Genomic DNA, 13,314 nt, shown 5'->3' with positions numbered 1-13,314 from the left:
TCACTGTTTATAGATCTGGCAGCTCCGGCAGTCTTGGGTCAAGTTCCGAGTGGAACCAATTCATGCGGTTCCAGTTCCACTTCGAGTCCAGCCGTCCAATATGTTTACGCTGCACGGGCATTTATTTATAACCAATTGCTGAGCTTCGCGATGGCCGCCGCCCAGTTGGAGGAGCATGCTCCATCCACGGATCTCCATCCGGTTCGGAATCCCAGCAGCGACTGGCGGCTGTGGTGTCGCCTGTGCGCCAAGGACGACCTACAGGGCAACATGAATGTTTTCCTCAAGAACGAGGACTCCAGCGAGGCATCCTCCTTGGAACTGGCCACCGCCATTGGCAAGTACTTCTGGGTGAATGTGAGTGGACCCTAGAGCTCTTTACCCAGTCACCCATAGATTTATATTTACGTTTCCCTTACCAGATAACTCGGGGTGAGGAACTGCCGGAGATGATATGCAATGAGTGCCTCTCGCTGGTCACGTCGCTGGTGAATTTCTCGGATCGGATCACCCGTGTGCAGAAGCTCTACTGCATACTCCAGAGCACATCCAGTCAGGAGACACCAAATCTCCAGGAGCTGCGCTCCAAGTTCGGTCTGCTGGACGATGAGACGCTGATGGAGGTACATTATGTGGACAAGAAGCCAAAGCTAGATGAACAACTTGAATTCCTACCGGAGGAGTCGGCTTACGAGTTTGAGAACCCTCTAACTCCGGAGGAAAGGCAGGAAAAGGAGCAGGAGGATCAGGAGCAGGAACCGCCGGAGGAGGAGGCAGAGCAGAAGGAAAGCGAGGATCAGGATCCAGACTACGAGGCGGATGAAGATGCTGTGCTGCTGAAGCTGTGCGATGCCTATGGCATCCAGGAGGAGAGCTCCTCCAGTGGCAGCATGAGCGACTCCTCGCCAAGGCAAGAAAAGGCTGGGACAGGAGCCTCAGACTCGGCCAAACGACACCAGTGCAGCGAGTGCTTGCGAACTTACGCCACGGCCAGAACCCTGCAGCGTCACCAGCGGCAGGATCATGCCCAGACTGAACCCTCCTCAGAGCAACTGCAATGTCCGGATTGCCCCAAGAAGTTCCGCTTTCACTACCAGTTGGACCGTCATATCGAATTTCATGTTCCCCTGCGAAAGCGAAAGCAATATTCCTGCAATAACTGCGACAAAAAGTTCGCCACCAGTGCGTCCGCCCAGCAGCATGAGCAGTACATGCACCTGGATGAGCGACCGAGGCCGGTGATTTGCGAGCAATGCGGCGTGGGTGTGCACTCGATGAGCGCCCTCAAGGAACACGTACTGAAGCACACAGACTATGCCCCCTTCGAGTGTGAGGTGTGCAAGAAGTGCTTTAAGTCGGCCAATCGACTGAAACACCACAAGGAGACGCACGATCCGCATAAGTACATCTGCCCGGAATGCGGCATGCAGCTGAATTCGAGGACGACTCTGAATCGCCACCGGCTGGTGCACACGGATCAGATGCAGCACAAATGCGACTACTGCGGCAGGGAATTCAAGCGGGCCAAGGCGCTGAAGAACCACCTCATCCTGCACACTGGGCTCAAGCCGTACTCCTGTGACTTTTGCGATCGCACCTTTGCCAACGGCTCCAACTGCCGCACGCACAAGAAGAAGTCGCATCCCGAAGAGCTGGCCGCCCAGGAGGCGGCGGGCGGTGGAAGGTCTCATAACCGAAATATACCCAAGCTGGAAGCCCTCAAGGCATTGTGAGTTTACTCAATTAGGTAGTTTTATTACAAGATCTAAACCGATTTGCCTTTTTTTTGCAGCACCAAGAACAAGGATAACCTGTCGCCGGTGGCCACCAAACAGAGCGGCTGTTTTGCATTCGGTAAAAAGCCCAAGCCATCATCCATCAAGGATAATGTCAATCTTACTCCAGCTTCGAATCCCGCGCCTCCTCAAGATGCTCAGCCTGAACCGGCGTCCCAAACCGGAGAAGAAAACATAACCCAGCCCGATCCCCCAGCATCGACCATACCAACGATAGACAATATTTATAACCACATTATGATTGACTATCGCTGAGGGGGTAACTCAACTTTAAGTTTCATTGGCAATATGTAATAGAGCACGTTTTCCGAAACCAAGAAGCACCCTTGCTTGAAAACCACACGTTTTTATTTTCAAATTCTAATATGTTATTTTAAAATCTGTTTTAATATTAAGTTAAGTTGATTGTTTTAGAAACAAATTAAGCACAAATATTTGTGACTTGCAAAACAATATGATCTATGAAAAAATGAGTTGCTTAAACATGGTTTTAATAAGGGCTTATTAGGAAGTTGCGTCGGTGAGCGGGAAAATGGTATTTAAACGGTTCCGGCGATTGGCGCATGTGCCATGTGGGGTCCGGAGTCTGAATCAAGTCACCCCCATTTAAATCCAATCCTGGTATAAAGGAATTTAGTTCAGTTGACAGCGTGCGCCTTCCTCGTGTCCTGCTCTTCATTTAAATTTGTTTAAATATCTTACTCACAAACCAGTGTATTAAGCGGTTCAAGATGTGTGAAAAACCCTAGGATATTCCCCAAATTAAAAATGTCCAGTTTGGGCAATAAACAAAGTGTAAGAAATGTGTGAGTAGCCGTTTTACTCCGATGTGTGAGCCGAAAAATCAAAAAAATCGATTTCTCCCCCAATAAAAACAAAGTGCAATAAATGGCCATAAACGCCCGATGAATTTCAAATAACCAAACTGTGCTTTAAAACGTGAAAATTGTGCTTGAAAACGGGATGTTTTAAAAACGAACAAGGCCCATAAAATTAAATATTAATACAAATAAGCAAAGAGCAGAAACTAAAAGAGCAGGCAGCAGCTGACTAAAAAACTGAACGAAAAATTTAAGATACAAATCAAAAGTGTAAGTAATTTCCAAAGGAAAAATATAATTAAATAAAATATTTGGGGATCCCAAAAGTTTAAATAAATGGAAAGTGCCTGTGCAGCCCTGGTTTTCGATTCCACAGCTGTTCTCTTTGCATCGCATCCCTGGTTTTGGGTTTTCGGAATCAGTTCGCTCGCGAACAACACGAAAGAACAACACCAAAATCTCTTTGGCTGCGCGAATTTATCCAAAAAATCGTTGTTTTTCAATATTTTGGAATAGTTTAAAATGTCCAAGATGATTGTTTCGTTTTACCGAGTACCGAAAATGTGACAGTTTTAATATTACCCTTTGTTTTTCGAGAGTTTTTGTCGGCGTTTTTCCCACTTGTTTTTTTACGCACACTACGCGCGAGTTGCGTTTGTGTGTGTGTGTGCGTGTGTGTGAGCGTTCGTGTGAATAAAAAAATCGATTCTGTTGTAAGTTTTTGCCATTAATTACTCCGCCACATATTAAAGCTATACTCTTGAATCAATGAAAATGTGTAACATGTGTGTCCGACCAAGCCCCACAGCATAGATATCTTGTCATGCTGGTCGAAATGGATGCTTGTTTATAAAGACAAACCAGTCCTAAAAAAAAAGTGGCGTGGGCGGACTTGAAGTTTGCCATCGGAGACAGACTCCCAAAGTTGCCACAAAAATGTGCATAGTATCTGTAATCCGACGCAACAGTGCATTCTAAAATCGGTGCAGCAGGCCCGGTTTTATAAACCGTATAAGGCGGAGTTTACCAAAGGGAACGCTACTTCATTCGCGATTCTATTAAATCATATTGGAAATGAGTTAAAAAGTGGGTTTTCTATACCTAGGGTCTAAGATCCCAAAGATTTGTTGGCAAAACATAAAGTGCAATTCAAAATCTGTCCAGCTAGGCCGGTTTTATGTACTTATACATACCTTATAAGGCAGAATATGCTAAAGATAACTCGATTTATTTTGGTTGGTCTATCAAATCAAATTGGAACTAAGTGAAAATATGGCGTTTTTATGATCAAGGACGCAGATTTGTATCTTAACAGATCATAGATATAATCCCAAATCGGTTCTGCATATATAAGGTACAGCGTTTAACTCCCTCTTCATTAACTTTTAACCCAAGGCGAACTTATATGTATCTAATCCAATTGGTTTGTTAAGAAAAAATAATTAATGGAATATTTTTTATCGGTTTTGCTATATAGCGCTCAGCTTCCAACTCCCTCATCCTCAAAATAACTAACCCAAAGGGAACTTATATCTTAATCCAATTGGTTTGTTAAGATGAAATATCTTATGAATATGTTTTTTTTTTATAAAATATTTGTATATTTTGACTAATAATTTGTTAAAAGTCTTGCAATACAAAAGAGATAATCTAGAGATAATAGAGAATAAATAGCTGAGAGTCAAAAAATCATTTTAAAAAAGTTCTAATTTACTTAAATGACTTAAGATACAATTAGCCTTCGGCACTTTTTGAAATACTTAGTTGCAGTTTTGCGAATCACAAGAAGCTAAATCATGCCAAGTTAGATTTTAAATTCATTTACAAAACTCCAAATCATTTGAGCATTTAACGCTTGAAGATGAGTTGCATATTTTGTTGTGAGTCATAAGCTCAAACTGTTTAGCATTAAATCCTTAAAATCTAGTTGATTAGGTTAAATTTACTACCGAAAATTCTCACCGAAAGTGGGAATTAGAACATGGGGTTTTTAGCGAAATGGAAGATGCAAACAAAAGTTTCGGCGGTGGTAAAAGAAGGGAAGCCGCGAACCGCATTATCTTCTTGGCTTGACCCAAATTGCAACTGCAACCTCTGAACTCCCGCCTGTGGCCTTTGCTTTGTCTTTGTGCCTTCAACTTCATTGTCCTTCTGTGTCCTGGGTTTGGTTTTTTAATGCTTTTTTTGTTGCTGCTGCCACCCCAGAAGATTCGTACTTCCACTCCGCTTTTTGTTCGATTCATGCGTTTTTTTTATCATTTAATGTGCGGCAAGTTAATTGCCAAAAAGAACTTTGCCGAGCTGTTGCTGCTGTCGCCTTTTATCTGTGGCAAGTTTTTAAAGTATCTCATACCAGCGCCAAACTCATTTTAGCCGGGCCGAAATTGAAAGCTCGCCCGCCAGCCTCATTAGTTGGCAATTATGGGCCAAATGGCTTGTCAAAGTAAGAATTTCCTTATTGAAATTGTTTTGCCCTGCGGAACCGGGGAAGTAAAAAGATTCTCCACTTCCTTCGTTATCAATAGGGTTCGCTATTTTTTTTGCCTTGCTGCAAATGCTCATTTCCTCCCGCTTAAATGACTTTTCATTTCTATTTGACGAAGGCGGCATTTTAATTAGATATTTTGAGCTGAATACACACGACACCCGATACACCCAAGTGTGGAAATTCTTGGCTGGTTGGGACGGATGCATTCTACTTGGAAAAATTTGCAGTTTTCCCTTAGGGTTGCTCCGAGTCCAATGACCAGGCTAGGCATCCCCGTAATCCTTGCTAATGCGGGGGTGGAAGGAAATTGATTTCAGAGGGGTTTCTATTTTGGTTTTGCAGCCCTTCATGTCCTGGGTATAAATACGATTGCAGTTTTTAAATGTATCTGAAGTTAGGAAAAAAAAACTTATACTAATGTCAATATACATTTTAATTTAGTTGTGAAAATGTTGGGAAATAGATAACTTTAATTCCTTGTCAAATTCTTTTACAATTAAGTTGTGGTTCTTTTAATAAAAAACTTTAAATATTTAATCCACACTCAGTTTTGACCAAAATCATACACATTTGTATGTACATTTATTGGCTAGCTTAATAAATTTTCTAATTTAACAAATTTTAGATTCACTTCAAAGATAAATTTTGTATAAACACCAGAATATTCCTAGTTTTGCCATATTGTTTGTTGACATCACTATCTTTAAAGTGCACTCTTATCTAAATTGAATGTTCTTTATTCTTGTCAACTGCTCAACTGGCGCTACAATAAAAATTGCCTTGTGCTAGTCTCTGACCCATATCAACACTCATAAAATGGAAATAACACTTGCTGAACGCGGCCAACTAGCTTAATATCTTGGCCGTTAGTCAATTTTATTTGTTATCTATGTGTTTCCATGACTTGACTTATTTGGCTTGCTGCTCTTCAGCCTACGCAAAATGCCGAAACATAATCCACTTGGCTTAAGGGCCGTCATATACGCATTGATAAGCTTTGGTTGACTTTGTGTCATGGTTTTCAACGTGCGGGAAAATGGTTGTAGCTGTTTACTTTAGCGATAAGATGTTATGAATGAAATTTGATCATGCAGGTTGGTTACATTAAAGAATTCGGGAAATTATGCTTTCTATATTTAAATATCTATGTTCAAACGGACTAACAGACGAGCTTATTTAGATGAAGTCAAATAGTGATCCTGATCATGAGGATATCCCATTTATAGGATCACGTGTTACATACTTTTTAACAATTGCAATATACGCTTTTACCATTCGAGTACAAATAAGAACAACAAAGTCTATTTCTATAAAAAATAAAATATTTTCTTTTTAAATAAATGTGTTTTGTTATTTTTGGTTTGCTTAGCTAACATTTTGATACAATCATGTTAAGTTTATGGCAATCTTTCAAATTCTATGTTTTAACCGTTCTATAAATGATAAGAAATCTAGTAAGCCCCAAAAAGCATTAAATTAAACTTTTAGCTCATTGTGTAGACTTTCCAAGACGAGAAGCTTTTCCTTCATATAACATCGGGATTCAGTGCAAGTCCAAAATATAACTGCTTTTAAGTGCTCAAGTTGTCCTTTTGAATTGTAGCACTCATTATAATGTTATATCCATTTTCATAGTAGCCAAGCTTTTTCCGTATATCCTTTCTGTATAAAAGTACTCCCACATCTAGGGACAAATAATCGCGAAGCTTCTGTTCTTAATATCCAAAATATAACTACTTTTATGTGTTCAAGTTGTTATTCTGAATTGTAGCACTCATTGTAATGTTATATCCATTTTCATAGTAGCAAAGCTTTTTCTGTGTATCCTTTCTGTATAAAAGTACTCCCACATCGAGGGACCAATAATCGCAAAGCTTCTGTTCTTCATATTCATATAGCATCTGGCGTAATTTTAAAAGTTGTATAAAATGTATAATACACATTTTATCTTTCAGTTTATAACAAATTGCTATATTAAGCGTATGCCTTGTATAACAGTAGACAATCCACCCCCGCAAGTCGGAATGAACTACTATTATACATTCTAAGTTTTCTATAATACGTGTATAACAGTCCACAATCCACCCCTCTTAAGGCGGAATGCACAATTTTACATCATGATTGTTCTACCCCTAAATGTTTATTTCAGCTGTATAACAATGTATAACGTTGAACAATCCACCCCCTTTGAGACGTTATTTTACATCATTAGTGTTCTACCCCTAAATGTTTATTTCAGCTGTAATACAGGGTATAACATCAAACAATCCACCCCCTTTGAGACGTAATTTTACATCATGAGTGTTCTACCACTAAATGTTTATTTCAGCTGTAATACAGTGTATAACACTAAACAATCTACCCCTTTGAGACGTAATTTTACACCATTCTACCCCTAAATGTTTATTTCAGCTGTAATACTGTGTATAACATTAAACAATCCACCCCCTTTGAGTCGTAATGAACAACCATTATACACCCTGAGTTTCCCACCCCTAAGTGTTCATTTGAGATATAAAAAAAAGCGCCGATGACTCAAATGAACAGAGATTTCCCCTTCACTGATGGCAATGGGAATTGAAATGGTTTTCTTGCTCACTCAGCTGCGAAGCTAATGAATGAGTTAAAAGTGCATATTCCCCTATTTCAAATCCTCAGAGTGCCTTGCGCTGCCAAGGCTTTTGTGGTGTAAAGAAAAAAACTAGTAGCACGCATATAAATTGCACGTTATTACCCGGTGCAACTGCAACTGTAGAATCGGACAGACATTGCATCCCTTGACGGTCACATTTTTTGCAAGTTCTTTATTTTTGTTGCATTTGCATTTCGCACTAACAGAAAAATAAGCAACCCATGGAAAATGAGTAAAAAAAAGCAAAGCTTTTACTTTAATTAAATGCGTGCGTGCTGGGAGAGTTCCAATTTAGATTTGCTCTGACTTTGTTCTATATCCCCCAGATGTTGGCTCCTTGATTAACGGCAGTCGCCTTGGAGCTCCTTTCCACGATGCTCCTCCTGTTTCCTGGCTCCCCAATGATTTTGCATAGCACACTTTTATGCTGATTGAGTGCGGCTTATCTGCATTGCCATATGCCATGTGCTATATGGGGTATATGCGCCATATATGCTATATTCTGTATTCTGTATGGGCAGGAGTGCGTTAAGCCCAACTGAATTATGACATAACTCAACCGTTGGTCGTTTATGTCAATTGTAAGCAAATCAGCGCTCGGGCATTATCCATAAAAAAATGGAGACCGTATATAAGAAAAGTAACCGCAGCGAAAGCCGAGACAAATGTCATTATTAAAATGGGCATAAAAATAACGAATGACATCTCGGCGAATGTGGAGCGAGGGCGGATTGGTGACTCTATAAGAAGAATATATTAGTGTAGAAGAATATATAATATATATTAATAAATAATACTTTATTGTATATTTGTTTTTAACAAAAATTAAAGAATCTTATAATTTTGATTTTTTAATATTACATAGGGATACATTCTTTTTTATTGGTTTCCAATTTTGATTATAAATTGAAAATATCAAATTTTTAAAATTCGGAATTCTTTATTCAGTTAAGAACATACACTATCTGCTAGAGATGTAAATAAGAAAAAGTGTCCTAACTTATTTTTACTATTATTACATATTTTTGAAATTTTAAAAAATATTGCTTTCCATTAATAACAAAAATGGTAATACTCCATTGGAGGTGTATAAAAATATTGAACTTTTATGAAATTTCTGGCTTAACGATGCTTCTAAAGTGTTATAAACTAACTAAGCTACACATGGACCATGAAAACGTTTAAGCTCTGAATTTATGCAATAATAAATGCTATTTTGATATCATCCCTCGCATGTTGATGTTCAGACGCATCCTTTAAGCAATAAAATACCAAGCTAAAAGCCCTTCAAAATGACACAGAGAGATGTTTGTTGTTATTGTAGCTGCTGCTGCTGGTGGTGCTGCTTTTGCTGCTTCTGTTTGGAGCAAGTGCTATAAATTTGAAGTATTAAAACAGATATCGAATGGATTATTTTTAATATATGACCGGCCATATATTCGAGAGCAGACATACCATACAAAAGCTGGCTGACTGGCTGGCCACCGAAAAACTGCAGCCTGTGGCTGGCGAAAGAGCAGGCGAAAGCCCATTGATGCTGGTGCAGCCAAGGCGAACCGGATTGCAATTAGCCTGCTGCAAGTGCCTCCCACACCGAACCACCCAGCCCACTCCATCCACACCCACATATCGTTATCCTAGTCGAGTGTTGCTACAAATTGCCATCACCAGGAGCAGCAGCATAGACGTCGTTCCATCCAACCATCCACCCACCAACTTCCTCGTCGGCATCCGCATCCGCATTAGCATTGCCAACTCTCGAAGCATCACAGCTGGCATTTTCCGCTGCGTAATCCTTTTATTAATCCCCTTGGCTTGGTCTAAAATCCTTTACACTGCTGTTGGCACTTTTGCAAATCATGAAAAAGAAACCGCAAGCTTAAGAAAAATATGTAGTACAAGTGCAGCCTGTGGGCTCGACTATTTTATGCGCAGGTTTTGTTTGCAAAGCGATTATTAAAAAAGAGGATTGTATTTAACTTATTTTTTAGAAGGTAATATACCAAGTTGAGCTATAATGTGCTTAAATGCATTTAAAAACAGTTTATCTCGGTATTCATGTTTACAGAAAAAAGCTATAAAAATAAACATTTTATTGTGTCCAAATGTTTTATGGAAGTATTTTTTTTTTATGAGAATATAATATGTATTGTGGTTAGGCAAAACAAACCTTGTTTTAAGTTCATTTTCAGGACTGAGAGTTTAAAAGACTCTGAACTTCCCTCGATACCCTTTGATTATCCTTAGATAATAAGTAGCGAACTTAAGCAAAACTCCTTGCCCGCTTAACTAAAGCTTTCTTGCTTAATTTTCGAAAAATTCGTTGCAATGTTTAGCGTATATTAAAAATTAATTGGCCAAGGGTATATGTATATCCTTTACCCGCAGCAGTGCACCATTCCCCAATGTCCTTACCCCTTTCCCAAAACTCCTTCGCCCAGACAGCGTGGAATATTTATGCCCACCGTGTAATTTGTGTTGATTATTTTGCCTTGTTTGTTGTTGCTGCTGAGTGGAGCAGCTGCTGGTCCCGGCCAAGTGCTAAAAAGTATTACGCATTTCTTGGCGTATGGTTTTTTAATAAAGCGAATTAATCAGGACCTTTCCAGGGAAACAGTAAAAGCTGTAGGACGGGCAACTTCGGGCCCCTTTTCGCCGATCTCCTCCTTTCATCTTGCAAAGCGCGCGAGCTCAACATTAAAAATTCAAAATGCACTTAACGAAGCATAGCGCGTAAACCGATAGCCAAGTTTTGGCTAGGGTTGGTCCAGGGTGTTGTCCGTTGCGTCAAAAAACCCTTTTTAATGCTATTGGCAAAAGGTGCTACGTGAGCATCCTCCCAAGACAACCCGACTGTCAGAGGTCAGGCTGAGATTTGATCATCACAACGAATATTAAGTACATTACAAGTTCTTGAGCGGAAATAAATCTAACACTTATTAATACCCTTAGTATTTTTTCTTAGTATTTTATTAATATCTTAGTATTAGAAAGAAAGTTGGTCACATAAAAAGTTTGTTGCTCGTTATACAGTTTCCAATATAATGAATGCTAGCATTATTTATATAAGATTTGTAGACTTTCAAGATGTTTGGTATATACCTAATTCTTAAGAGTTCATTTTATTTTAACCATGCTAGTATATAACTTTAGAAAAATATTTAAAACAGAAAACATTTAAGGGGAATAATCTTCTAAACTATATGTTCTTAAGTCCAAAGCGTAATACTACATATATGAAAAGCTGTTTTTTTTTTAAATTTAAATAACAGGGAAATAAATATAAATAAATATATAAGGTAAAATAGTAGAATATTTAAAAATAAATAGTTTTTCACTTATTATTATGTGGTAAAAAGAGTGTTGTAAGGGCATTTTGGAGTCCACTTAAGTCACTTCTTGTCCATCATGCTTTTCCGTGGACGTTTTCTTCTTTTTGTCAAAAATATTGTAAAATCTTTTTGAGTTGGTGGCACTCTATCAACATTAGCCTTTCTTGTTGCCTTTTTTATCGCTGTTGTTATTGTTGTTGGCTGGGTTTGGCTGCTGCTTTTTTCACGCACCACGCGCAACGGGGTTTTGGGCCAGGCTAATTCAATTAGCTTGACTTTGCCACTTAAGCTTTTGCCTTTTAATAATAAGCAGACGGTTAAGTACTTTACTTAGCAGGGCAGGGCAGGCAACGACCAGAATACATTTAAATTACACGGCTGGAGGGGGGGATAGAAGTGAAAATTAAACAATTTAGTGCTTTTAACCTATCGGTTAAATCAAGACTTCAGACATAAATCATGGGCGGAAAAAAATAAGGAAGCGAACACGGTTGAGTGGGAGGTGTGTTAAATGTCAATAAAAGGAAGGCCAGACTCCTGCTGAGTATAAATGTCAGAGTCAACATGGCGTATGCGTAATAAATGTCATTAGTTTGCATGTTTGGGCGCATGCTAAGTGGGCGTCATATTCCATTTGCCTGTGCAATTGCACATAAATCAAATAAACAACTCAATTGAAATGTTAGAGCACTAATTTCATAATTATATTGTCATAGCCATTATCCTCCATCCATCCATACATACATACATACATCCGTATATCTTTTGTGTCCTGGCAGAGTGTTTAAGTATGTGTGTTTCCAGAGAGAATGAGGTAAATGAGGCAAACAAACAAAGGTGCTGCACACTTTTCTGGGCATCGCCGGCCACGTTTCAACCTTCAGCTTAATGAGTAAATCGTAAACTAATTGCAAGATAATTAATTTTAATTATTTGTGTATTTTACTTGTATTTCTTGGCGGCATAATCGGGCTGGGTCCGAAAAACCGGCGGATCCAACGGAACCATTAAAAGCACATTAGCTTGTTAAGCGATGGTTCACCTCTTCTCCTTCGTTTCTACCCTACCGCCAGAAATTCCGCTTATAGGCAATGGGAATAGCATGGCTAACACACACACGCCACACACACACACACACACTCGTGCAACTTTCTCCTCTGTTTGTTGTCCTTGCCTTGTTCATACATCATTATCATTAAAGCGTTAAATTGTTCTGTTGTCTTAGTATGTGTGTATGATGTATAAATTGCCTTGCGAGTGTGTTAGTTGGAGTTTTGGAAGTTTCACGTTTCAACCGACAACAATTCACATAATTTAGTTTGATGATTTGGGCGCTTATAATTGTGGTTTTTTTGTATATCGTATCGTATTTCTAATATATCACCCAGGGAATTCGTAGTGCATGATTATTTTTGATAATTGGTTAAGTTATGGATAGGATAATTATAATTGCGCCACGTTGATTTGGTGCAGATTGCAGTTGAACGGTGTATTCGGCTACCTGTTAGTTTTCGTGGTAATTGTCTTTCAAAATGAAAAATCATAAACTCAAAATCAAATATCAGTTATAAACCATTTAATTTAGGACCGAAAATTTGCTTGCGTACAATATACAATGCATTATGCATTAGGTTACCAGTTAGTTTTGGTTGTATTTGTCTATTAAAATCTGTACAATATGCAATGTACAAGTATTGTGTATTATGTTACCTGCTAGTTTTGGTTGTAATTTTCTTTAAAAACGAAAAATCAAAAATTCAAAATCAAATATTGGTTGTTGACAATTTTAATAAAGACCGAAAATTTTCAATTTTTTTTGTATAGGGTTACCTGATAAATCATAAATTCAAAATCAAACAATTTTAATTTTGAACGAGAATTCGGATCTGCATAATATAAGATTTCAGAGATTTTAATATGCTTAAAATCATTGAATTTGTTCGTCCTTTTTATTATGATATTTTTTCAAAGGTTTTACTTTTGAATCCAGGTATGATCTTTGTTATTTTTGATTTTACAAAAACATTTAAGATATGTTTAACTTTTTTAGGAAAGAACTTGGAAAGATCTCGATTTCACCCGCAAGTTTTATAAGGGAAAAAAAGACGTACGAAAAAAAACGAAACTTTCTTGTTACGTTTGTAATTTTTCTGGCTCATTTCCTCCCCCCAAATGTTGATGTACAGTAACAGACTTTCGTATGTATAAGGAATACTTTGTACATGTCAGGATTAAATATTCATGA

General features: G+C 38.5%; 2 protein-coding genes across 11 annotated transcripts in view; both read left to right on the top strand.

Annotated features, from left to right (window-relative positions):
- Positions 1-61: 61 nt before the first annotated feature.
- On the top strand, positions 62-2,229 carry LOC119548361 (zinc finger protein weckle). Its single transcript, XM_037855576.1, has 3 exons — positions 62-357; positions 423-1,729; positions 1,793-2,229. Exons 1-3 carry the CDS (start codon positions 151-153, stop codon positions 2,049-2,051), a joined length of 1,773 nt encoding a protein of 590 aa, XP_037711504.1. The 5' UTR covers positions 62-150; the 3' UTR covers positions 2,052-2,229.
- Positions 2,230-2,442: 213 nt separating this feature from the next.
- LOC119548636 (tyrosine-protein phosphatase Lar) overlaps positions 2,443-13,314 on the top strand; it is a 125,109-nt gene continuing 114,237 nt past the window's right edge. For 5 of the 10 annotated variants that reach the window (XM_037856032.1, XM_037856033.1, XM_037856029.1 and 2 more), the window contains exon 1: positions 2,444-2,887. The gene's annotated coding sequence lies outside the window, so the exon portion shown is untranslated. Of the gene's footprint in view, positions 2,888-3,055; positions 3,331-13,314 lie in introns of those variants that run through there. The other 5 variants (XM_037856036.1, XM_037856034.1, XM_037856035.1 and 2 more) reach the window with 3 other exon arrangements.

Source organism: Drosophila subpulchrella, chromosome 2L (assembly GCF_014743375.2).
Source record: "Drosophila subpulchrella strain 33 F10 #4 breed RU33 chromosome 2L, RU_Dsub_v1.1 Primary Assembly, whole genome shotgun sequence".
Taxonomy (NCBI): domain Eukaryota; kingdom Metazoa; phylum Arthropoda; class Insecta; order Diptera; family Drosophilidae; genus Drosophila; species Drosophila subpulchrella.
The sequence above is the reverse complement of the archived record's forward strand: the minus strand, read 5'-3'. Positions and strand labels throughout refer to the sequence as shown.

Excerpts from the sequence above, each read along its gene's own strand:
- LOC119548361 (XM_037855576.1), top strand. The coding sequence starts at position 151 with ATGGCCGCCGCCCAGTTGGAGGAGCATGCTCCATCCACGGATCTCCAT. Across the intron at positions 358-422 it reads GCAAGTACTTCTGGGTGAAT|ATAACTCGGGGTGAGGAACT; the intron begins GTGAGTGGACCC and ends TTCCCTTACCAG. Across the intron at positions 1,730-1,792 it reads CTGGAAGCCCTCAAGGCATT|CACCAAGAACAAGGATAACC; the intron begins GTGAGTTTACTC and ends TTTTTTTTGCAG.